General features: G+C 55.9%; 1 protein-coding gene across 3 annotated transcripts in view; it reads right to left on the bottom strand.

The window, feature by feature from the left end:
• Positions 1–2639: 2639 nt before the first annotated feature.
• BCAR1 (BCAR1, Cas family scaffold protein) overlaps positions 2640–10933 on the bottom strand; it is a 107288-nt gene continuing 98994 nt past the window's right edge. For all 3 annotated transcript variants that reach the window (XM_027843252.1, XM_027843251.1, XM_027843250.1), the window contains exons 3-7: positions 7636–7797; positions 7296–7412; positions 5603–6829; positions 4132–4221; positions 2640–3571 (exon numbers count right to left, since the gene is read on the bottom strand). In XM_027843252.1, the coding sequence (XP_027699053.1) occupies positions 3059–3571; positions 4132–4221; positions 5603–6829; positions 7296–7412; positions 7636–7797 (2109 nt within the window). In that variant the 3' untranslated portion in view covers positions 2640–3058. The remainder of the gene's footprint in view (positions 3572–4131; positions 4222–5602; positions 6830–7295; positions 7413–7635; positions 7798–10933) is intronic.

Raw genomic sequence — 10933 nt, 5'->3', positions numbered from 1 at the left:
AAGTAAATATGCATATGTGTGTAAAAACACACATGCTTATCCACGTCCAGAGAAAGAACTATGGCGTGTGAATGCAGATGGAAGCATACTATTTGCTCTTTTTTTTTCTTCTGTTTTGTTTTATTTCTTCTTTCTTGTGGTTCCTCCTATTGGTTGTAATTCTTCTTTACAATATGACTAATGTGAAAATATGTTTAATCGGAATGTAGATGTAGAGCCTATCAGATTGCATGCTGTCTTGGAGAGGGAGGTGGGGAGGGAGGGGGAGAAAATTTAAAACTCAAAGGCTTACGGAAGTGATTGTTGAAAACTAAAAATAAATAAATTAATTAAAATTAAACAAAAACAAAAAACTATACATGCTATGAAAGTATACACTGTACATGCGTACACACATGTCTCTCTAAATACACATTTCGCGTTTACTGAAGTACAACCTTCCCTGTCTCCCTTGCCTTCTCTGCATTTAGCCTGTATCAGCTGTACCGCTGGCATAGCATCCCCCACACTCTGAGAACAGTATTTGAGGGGAGGAGGGGAATTAGCGCAGAGATAGGCAGCTGCCGACAGGGTGTCTCTGTGGAGGGCACAGGTGCCCGCCGTGTTGTGCCCACGTCCCTGCCCTCCCAAACGGAGCCATTAACACTAGAGCGAACAGCTGCTGTAGCCAGCTGCTGGAGGAGGCACAGGGCTGGGTCACATGGATCCCAGGATGGTGTTTCTGGCGGTCAGGGTGGTGGGCAGAGAACCAAGTGGGCCTCGTGGTCGGAGAGCGTCCTTGGAGCCCAGAGCTAGGACGAGGGACTGTTCCATACACTGCCCCGGTCTGGAGCCTTTGGTGGGAAGCACTTCTGTTACAGCTGATCTTGCCAACTATAGCTGATGACAGCTGCTGTGCCTGGGGCCCCCCAAACTTACCAAAGCTAGCTGCTTTGCCTTCAGCCCTTCAATTTGCCCTGGAGGCCCTGGCTCACCCAAAGCAGCAGAGTCTGGCCAACAGAGGCGAAGGGACTTAGCCAAGGTCAGGCAGGGAGCTCAGTGGCAGAGCTGGGCCCAGAGCCTGCGTCTTCAGGGGAATGGGTTTTGGACTCAGCCTTTGCTCTGGGGCAGTGGGCAGGGTCACTGTGCTGCCTGGTAATCCCATGTTTGTGGGTGGCTCCATCATCACCATTTTTCCACATTGAAACTTTTCTGATTCCTTCAGTTGTTACTGCCTTCCCCTTACCTGCCCCCCACCCCCAAATTCCCTTTGCAAATATCTATATACTGTGAGCCCCTTTAAGCCCAAGAGTACCTGGTATATAGGTGTTCATGTTTATGGATAAGGGAAAGGGAATAAGCATCCATAGACTGCCTGCTGTGTGCCAGCCACTACGCTAAACACTTTAGAGATTATCTTATTTGATCCACACACCAACCCTGGGAGGAAGGTGCTGTTATGACCCCCACTTTACAGCTGAGGAAAAACAGAGGCAAACGGAAGTTAAGTGCCTTGCCCAGGGTCCCACAGCTAGGGAGTGTCTAAGGCCAGATTCAAACTCAGGTTTTCCCAACTCCAGGCCTATGACACTTAGCTCAGTTTTGGACTGACACCTGAGCTTTCGGGTCTAATTCAAAGGCTCCATGCAGCCCCTCCTGTGCCCTGCAAGCTAATGATCAAGGTAAAGGGTGCAGGGAAGGGGGCACACGCAAGCCAGGGTTAAAATCACTGTGTGAGGATGGTTTGGGGGGTGTCTGCCATGTTCACGGCCAGTCTCTGCCCCAGGTTCTCCAACAGTCTCATTTTACACCCTAACAGCCAGACCTGAAGACCACTGTAGGTCTGTGTGTGTGTGTGTGTGTGTGTGTGTGGCCACGGGTCTTATGGTCCCCACCTGCCTGGGGCTTTCCCAGGACACCTCAAATGAACACAATACCCACCTAGAGTCAAAGGCCAACCTTTGTCGAGCTAGCAGGCTCCCCACCTCCCAAGCTGCACCCAGGGGACCTTAGCCATTCGCCCACTGTAGGGCCTCAATTTTGGCTTCTATTCCTGCCATGTGCCCATACTGGGGGAAATGCTGGCAGGAGACGGGGGTGGTGGGGACATAAACTTTCACCAACTTTACTGAATTTATTTTTTTTTAATAAGGCAATTGGGGTTAAGTGACTTGTCCAGGGTCACACAGCTACTAAGTGTCAAGTGTTTGGTCTGAGGCTGCATTTGAACTCAGGTCCTCCCGACTTCAGGGCCGGTGCTCTATCCACTGCGCCACTTAGCTGCCCCAGAATTTATTTCTTCAAAAGAAAGAACAGGGTATGTTGATGGCAGTGTTTTTCAAGCCTTTCCCTCTGGAAGTTTTTGCTTCCTTTGTTTCCCCCAGGTGCTGGGCAGGTAGAAGGAGAGGTATTTGGGGAGTCAGGGGGCCCGGACCCAAATCCCAACTTGCTACTGTCTCCCTGGGTGACCTTGGATGACTTAACCTGCCTGGCTTCAGTCTGGGGATACTGAAATGGAAGCGGGCCATTAAGGTCCTACGCCCATGATCCTGGAATCAGATGGAGCCTCCTCCTGTCCCAGGGCTCCCGTCTCATCCCACCTCATTCTGGAGGATGCACAAGCTGCCTTCTTACACACTTCACTCACAGACAAGGTTGGGGTCCTTTTAGTTTGTTGTTGTTGTTTTTTTTATTTAAATGTAGACCATTAGTCAAATGATTGGAAAATCAATAATGAAAAATAGTTCTTTAGTGTTTTCTCTCTGCTCCTTCCCAGCTGCTTAGAACACAGGGGGTTCACACCTGTACTGGGAGAGGCCATGCCTTCCGTGCTCCTCCTCTAGTCCAGAGAGAGAGGTGGGGGGCAGCAGATTCAGTCTCTTGTCAGACCTCCCAGTCTGAGTTAGACCTCTTGATTCCTGTGGTTTGTTTCTTTTTAAATATGTACACATTCATTTACAGTCTGTGGCCACAGGGAGTTGATTTCCCCCTACACCCTGTGGACTGAGTCACTAAACACCTATAGCTCCCACCCCACCCCCCCCCCACGGTCCCTGAACCAGGCCCGGGCTAGGCCTCCTCAAGCCGCGGCCAGCTGGCCCAGGACCCGCCTGAACTGCTGAGTGCTCTGGCCCAGCTCTTTCACGCGGTCCACCATGTCCTGGGCGGCCGTGGGGGAGGGGTACTGCAGGGCCGCCGTCTTGGTGGTCACCACGATCTCCTTAAGCATGTCGCACAGAAGGTTGCTGTAGTGGGTGACCTGGCTCCGGACGTCTGGGGCCTTGGCTTGGCGGGACAAGGTGTCGCCGATGAACACCAGCTTGTGGGCGCTGAGGATGACAAACTTGCTGTGGGCTACAAAGATCTTGGGGGGCTGGTTGGTGGCCACGGCAGTGAAGAAGGCATCCACAGCATTGGTTAAGGTAGTCAGGTTGGCCTCGCACTGCTCCAGGTAGAAAAGCAGCAGCTGCCGGTCCGAGGGACCCAGGCCCCCGGGCCGCCCCGGGGCCAGGGGCTGTGAGGGCGTCCAGTTGGAGAGGTCGTGATCGATGGGCCGGGACACCTCCTGCTCCAGCCGCTCAAACTGCTTCAGCTGGAAGGAAAAGAGCAAAACCACCAGATGGCTGGGGGCATTCTGAAAAGGCTCGTCTTGGAAGGGGCTCTGGGGCCAGACCCAGGTTCCTACCACCAATTTAACACCTATGACTGGCAGATGAACACTTTCAAAGCCCTTTCACAACCATCACCTCATCTTGACCAAAATTCTGGCACAGACAGGGCAGGCATCAATGCCCCCACTGCATAGATGAAGATTCTAAGCCACCCAAGGTCACACTGCAGCTCAGGCCGGGGCACCTGCTGGACACCCTTTCTCTTTCTAGCCTGCATATATCAGGGTGGCAGTTTGAAAGAGCGCAAGGGCCTCTGGCCTGGAGATGTGGGTCTGGGGTGATTCTGAGCCCAGCAGCTGTGTGACCCTGGGCTAGCCACTCGTTCCTACAAAGGTTAGCTCCTTTACCTGTAATATGTGGATAAGACTCACTGTCCTTCTGGGAGAAAGGGCTCTGCACATTTTAACTTGCTACAGAAAGGTGTCCCTGTGGTCCCTGCAGGGCCGGGCAGGTGTGCAGGGGCAAGAGCCCGGCCACTCACCTGCTGCTGTCCCAGCTGTCCCTTCCCCTGCCGAACGATGCTCCCCTTCTCCAGTAACTCCTTCTGGGTTTTCTCGAATTCTTCCTTTCCCTAGGAGGGAGTGAGGCAGACGGACACAATTAGGATGGGGGTTCCTCTCAGCCCCTTGCCTGGGTGCCCAGGCCCCTGTCCTCTGCGCACACCAAGGTTAGAAGTCTAGCCCGGCAGGGCTGATAAACACATGCCCTGCCCACACAAAAGAGGAGCATTGTCTGGGCGAGGAACGTGAAGTCCACTGTGTGCCCACAAGGGGGCGACGGCAGCCCACAATGGAGTCTGCACTGGGGAAAAACCCAATGACGTTTTCCCAACCTTTCCCCATGCAGGTCCTACCCTAGAGGGGTGGAATTCCCCGGCTTCCCTCAGCCTCAGGGACCTCAAGGGAGTCTCCTTCCCAACCCCTGCTGGGGGGGAAAAGAGCAAAGGGCCTTATCCTGGGGCTTCTACCCTTCTGTCCTCAGGAGAGAGGGGCCAGCCCAGAGCTGGAGAGGGGGTCCAGGCTGACGGCAGGGTGCTGGGTGTGCTCAGTTCGGCTCCTGGTTGCCAAGACCTTCCCCCACACAGCCCAACACAAGCTGATCTGAAGAGGGAACGGGGTGAACAATTAAGGGAATCAGCGCGGAGGAAGCAGGAGATAGAAGCAGGGAGACAGCCCTAAAGAAGTCAGTAAGGATCCATGGGGGCAGGGACCCTTCTGACTCTATCCCAGAGCACAGTACTCAGCATGCTCCACAGAAGCATGCTGAATAGACTCAGAAGAGCCCAGAATCCTGGCTTCTGACATCGCTAACTCCCAGCCTGGCTGCACACAAGCAGCCCAGAGTGGCCCAGCGCCCTCCCTGCCACCATCTCAGGGGGCTGTCTGGGGACCCAGCTGGCCTCCTGGCTAATGGAACACCAATCACCCCGCGCTGTCCGTCCCTCCGAGGCCCCCAGGCCCTGTGAGGGATGAGAGCCGGTCAGCCACCACCCTGCAGGCCTGGCTCTAGGGTGAAGCAATTTGTTTTAGAGAGAAGGGAAAGACAAGGAGAGGGAGGGAAGAGGGATGAGGAAGGACAGGAACACAGAATATGAAGTAAGAGTACAGCAGATACAAGGTGGAGGGGAGAGAAGGGAACGAGGCAGGGCAAAAGAGAGAGGGAGGAGGAGAGGAGCGGGCAGGGAGCGAGAGAAGGCATTGGTCTGGGCCAGGTCCAAACTCTCCAAGCCCATGATGTTCCCAGGACACCACGAGGCTTGGGAATGTCTCACTTCACAATTCTGTCCTGACCCTGGCTCTCAGCGAAGGCTCTGCCTATGTGACCCCTGAGTCACACAGCTTCCCCTTCGTTCTGGGGCGCCAGGAGAGCACGCCGGTCTCCTGGGCCTCACCAAGCTCACTGGCCTGCTTCCCTCGAACCTGGCCCCCTGGCCCCCCAGCACGCCCACCTACCTGCAGGTGAACGTAGTCATAATCCTCCATCCAGCCTTCCTCGCTGTTCTCATACTGCCCGTCTGGGGAGTCCTGGGATGTGAACTTGGGAGGGGAGGGCAGAGGCCTCGACTGGATGCTGCTGGCCTTGTCTGAGGGGGTACCGGTGGTGGGGGGTGGAGGGGGCTGGGGGAAGTGGCCAGGGGGAGGCGCCAGCTGGCTCCCCACCTCGGGGCCAGCCCCATTGGACGGTTTTGTCCTTTTGAAGAGCAGCGAAGCATTACCGTGCAAGAAAGAAGCCAGCTGCTTGGTGTCGTCGGGGACGCCTCGGGAGCACGTGACAAAGCGGTCCAGGTTGTCGGGCGCTCCCGGGGGCTGTCCCCCCACCGCCAGCGAGCTCAGGGCCCACTGGCAGCTGTCCAAGGCCTGGCTGTGCGCCAGCAGCGTCTGGTACACGTCTTCCATCTTCTGGAGCTGTTTGCTGAGCTTGGCGTGCAGGGCACGGTCCGTGGAGTGGGCGGCGTTGCCCACAGCCCCTCGGGCAAACTCCAACAGTTCCCGCACTGCGCCCTTCACCTCCCCCACGGCAGCCTGCAGGCTGGGGATCTGGGGCTCCAGCAGCTCAGGGTCCCGCCAGCCGCTGCCGCTGACGAAGGACATGAGGTGGGCCACGGACACGCTCACGCCGTGCTGCAGCTTGGCCAGCATCTCCATGGCGGCGTCCAGGTCCATGGGCAGCGGCTCCCTACCTGCGGCCGTCTCCTTCACCGGGACCATGTCCAGGGAAGAGGAGGACAGGTTGCTGCGGGTGCTGCCCGTACTCGAGGCCGACAGACGCTTGCCGTCGGCCCGGGGCTCACGGTCGGCCTGCGGCGGTATGTCGTACACGCCCTCCCCGTCAGCCTCCAGAGAAGCGGCCCGGCTGCCGGCGAGAGCCAGGTCCCGAGGAACATCATACACAGAACCCGGGGGGCCGGGGCCCAGCTTGCGCAGGCCAGGAGGCACGTCATAGATCTCCTGGGAAGGGGCTGTGGCGGGGGCACCCTTGCCGGCGGGTGGGGGGACATCGTAGACATCATCAGCCGGGTACGGGTCTGTGGCAGGGATGGGCGAGGGCGCCAGGATCAGTGGGTGCCGGGCGGGGTCGAAGGGCTTGGGTTTCAAGAAGGCAGGGGGCACATCATAGGTCTCTTCCCGCAAGGGTCCATCGGGCACATCCTTGCTCACAGATGGCGGAATATCATATACCTGGAAGGGGAGGGGAGAGACCGTCAGGGTCCCGCCCTTTCGGGAAATCCCAGGTCTGAGCACACATTCCAGATGGCGGGGGTCACCGAAGGCCCCACCACGCCAAAGGTCAGGGGGCCATGGTCGTGAGAAGGGAACTTCATGGACACACCTGGACATGTATGCATGCGCATGCAGAGGGATATGTGTGGTGTGCCTGGAGAGGGTGTGTGTACAAGGTACAGGCATGTACATGGTACATGTACGTACATGGGAGGAAGGACTGAGGCAGGGCTGCTCACCCCCTCAGGCTCACTACCTTTGTCATCCCGAGTAATCACTTCCCTGCTCTTGGCCTCAGTTTCCCTCTCTGCAAGATCCCCTGTCCAACAGGTACCAGACAGCTCTAAATCCTCATGGGGCCCACACGAGTAAGATGTGGCCTGCTGGGAGGGGGATGATGCAAATGACACCCAGGCTCACTCACCGTATGGTGGTTTGGCGGCTGCAGGCTTTTCTCCACGCTGGGAGGCACGTCGTAGATGTCCAGGGACGGGTCACGGCTGTTGGGGCCCTTGACAGCCATGGGGGGAGTGTCGTACACCTGCCAGGAGAAAGCCCACGGTTATGGCAGCGCCCTCTTGCTGCTGCATGCCCCCCACAGCCCCGGTCACTGCTGACTAGGGGTGAGGGCAGGCGTGTCCCCAGGGGCGTAAAGAATTGGAAGATGCTAGGGAGTGGAGGCTGAGCACTGGAAATGCAGGGGACCCCCCTGGGGAAGGAGCCCTCCTCCTTCCGCGTCCCTCCCCAAACCCAGGCATCCTCACCTCCTGGCTGTACTGGCTGGGGAGCAGGCCCCTGACAGGGGGGACGTCGTAGATTTCCTGGGTCCCCGAAGACAAGAGGTGCCTCGGAATGTCATACTCGTCCTGCTCGGGCTTGGGCGATTCATAGACATAGGCCTGCCCGACGCGTGTGGGCACCACCACCTGAGCACGCAGGGAAACAGAGACGGTCAACCACCGATGGAGGGAGATTCACAGAGACTACTGTGCGTCAGCCCAACGCAATGCGCTGAGATGAATCTCTAAATCTCATTGTGGAGGGCAAGTCCAGGGGTCAAAGGAGCAGATTAAAACATAATTGGGAAATAAAATAAAAATAGGATACAACAAAGATGATGCTAATAAACGCGCAGTCTGCAGACAGCCTCGGGAGGCTTAGCGGCCCTCATTTCTGAGTCTGACATCACCAATCCAGTCCAGCCCAGTGGGCCCCCAGACCCTCTCCTGGGAACCCAACCCAGGCAGTCAGGCTCTGCTTGAAGATGCCCAGTGAGGACGTGGCTGGGGCTCAGAACTGGTCTGGACAGCAGAGAAGCTCTGGCCAGCCCCCTGCCCCGTCCTTCACATCTCTGTTCTGGGGCCACCTAGAGCAGGCCCCATTTGGAAAGGGATTATTTCCTTTTTGTCCTGGTGTCTACAAAGCCTTGAACAGTGCCTGGAATGTGGGAGGAGCTGAGTAAATGCCCCTCGATTAAGGACTGAAATATCTTGGTCCAAGGGCCGCACAACCAGCAAAGGGCAGGGGCAGAATTCAAACCCAGAGCTCCTGCCACTGCAGCCCAATGTCCAATCAGGGAAGACTGGGGCGGGGGGTTGGGCTAGGTCTGGGATGTGGATAACTGTATCTCGGGCAGTGGGAACGGCAGAGACGAAAGATCTGCAAGGGGGGATGAGAGTTTGGGTGCAGCCAGCCTGGGAAGGGCCGTGGATGTCACAGACAGAAGAGGCTGCACCCTTGCCCCTCACAGAAGATCAAGCCCTTGGAAAATCCCACTTTCCCAAAGGGCGGCTGGCTACACTGCTGACTGGGCTGCTCCCAGCTGGAGCAGGAAGGGAGGCCATGGTTCCTGCCTCTCGGCTCCCGCCCTCCCAGGGACCTTGGGGCTGGCCAGGCAAGGGCTCCTTGGCCACTCAGGCAGAACTGGGAAGGAAATGGAGCCTGTACAACAGGTCTTGGGCACTTCCTTCCAGCTCAGGGACCCCCAGGCTGGCCCAGGGTCAGGCACAAATGCTGCCCCCCTCCTCAGCAGGGCTCCAGCGCTTTGTGGAGTGAACTTCCTCCCCACTGTAGTCCTGGCACTGCCCACCCCCCGGGCCCATACAACCACCCCTCAGACACAGTAAGGAGGGAGTTTGGATGAACACACACTGGTGTGTACAAATGAACGGTAAAGCACTCAGCACGTACTGGGAGTTGAGGGGGGCTGGGGTCAAAGTGGAGATTGCAAATCCCCTGAAAACCTGCACTGCTGGTTCTTACTGAAGCCCTGTGACTGTGGTGAAGTCAGGGTCCCTCTCTGTTTTGTCATCTATGAAACAAAGGTGTCAGATGACCCGCAGGGCTCCTTTTGCTCATAAACAACCTCAGGCTAGGTCACCAAAGTCTTTAGATGACCTGCTCTGAAAAACACAAACCACCTGAGGTGCTTAATAAAGAGTTCTAGTTTTCAATCTGTAATGTGCATTGCAGTTGTTCAGAGACCTGCTGGAGATCTGGAAAAGTTGGCTCCTTAAATGCTTTAAAACATTAACAAACTTGTTTGCCAAATCAAAGAACCAAGGATTTTTATTTTGAGCAAAGGTAAACTTCCATTTATATAGTAACTGTTTATTAAACACCTCCTGTGTGCAGTATTTGTTAAACATCCACTGTGTGTAAGATACAAACACCTAAAACCAACACACAACACGAAATAGTACACCGAGAGCTGGAAGGAATCTGATCTAATACTCTAATTTTAGAGGTGAGGAAACCAAGGCTGAGACAGGTGGTTGCACCGGCAGAAAGTGGAAGAGCCAGAATCTGAACCCAAGGCCTGACTCCAGGTAGGGCAGTCTAATGCATCCATGCCTTCCTAAAGGAGCCACATCCAGCCCTAATGATCATCGATTCTTAATTGGCAGGGGCGAATGAACGAGATCTGCTGACTGTTCTCGAGGATTCTGCCCACTAGAGCCCCAACCTTCGATCCAGGGGAAGGAGCCCCTCCCTACGGTGTGACTGCAGACAAGTCACCGGCCTACTAGACCACTGCTAAGCCCGGGCAGAGGAGAGGCAGGGGGATTAAAAGGAGGGCGAGGGGGGCTGAAGCCAGACACGCCGACAGCACGGTGAAGGGCCTCAAATATTCTACCCAATAAATAATAACAGGCACTTACATAGTGCTTGAAGGTTGGCTCAAGATAGCTAGTGCTGAAGTTGATAGAGTCAGGAAGACCCGCATTCAAATCCAGCCGGACACTTAGTAGTCGTGTGACCCTGGGCAAGTCATGTAATCTCCATCTGAGGTGTCTTCACCCATAAATGGGGATAATAACAGCACCTACCTCCCAGGGTGGTTGTGAGGATCAAATGAGAAAATGTTTGTAAAGCGCATAGCACAGTGCCAGGCACACAGAGGTACTTAATAAACATTTGTTCCTTTATACCTTAAGGGACTTGTCCAAAGTCATATAGCTAAGTGACTGAAGCTGGATTCATACCCAGATCTTCCCGAGCACTTCAGATAAGGGCTGCCTAGCTGAAGGAAACGGAGACAGGGAGGCTTCAGGTGTCTTCAGAGGACAGAACCGGGCACAATGGGGTCTGAGACCTTCTCCTACCAGAGCTGCCCCCCAGGGAGAATGGGCTGTCTGAGGAGGTCCCCTCACAGGCAGGTCTTCCAGAAAGGCCTACAGATGGCTCCCAAGCCCCTCCCACTCTGAGCTTCTGTGACAATGGCAAGTACGGGAGCAGACCACCCGGGAGGTGCGTGCCTCAGAGGGCCGCCTGGGCGTCTGGCTGAGAAGCACTTCTACGGCCTCTGAAGATGTCCCAGCTGCCAGGGGCAGAGAGGAACTCTGGGTCATCCTGGCCAGGATCCCCTACACCAGCCAAGAGGGGAACGGGCACCCCGATGCCTCTGTGATGACCGAAGCAGGGGCTGCTTAACATGGGTGCGTACCCTTGGAGCCCCAGAGACCCAGGACCTGTGAGCCGCGTCCTGTCTGACCTACGAAGAAAAGCTCACAAGGCTGGGGGTGAAGCTGTATGTCCCCAAATGAGCCATATCAAATCAAA

This window comes from Vombatus ursinus, unplaced genomic scaffold, assembly GCF_900497805.2.
Source record: "Vombatus ursinus unplaced genomic scaffold, bare-nosed wombat genome assembly UNPS02014900.1, whole genome shotgun sequence".
Taxonomy (NCBI): domain Eukaryota; kingdom Metazoa; phylum Chordata; class Mammalia; order Diprotodontia; family Vombatidae; genus Vombatus; species Vombatus ursinus.
This window is presented reverse-complemented; position numbering and strand designations above follow the sequence as displayed.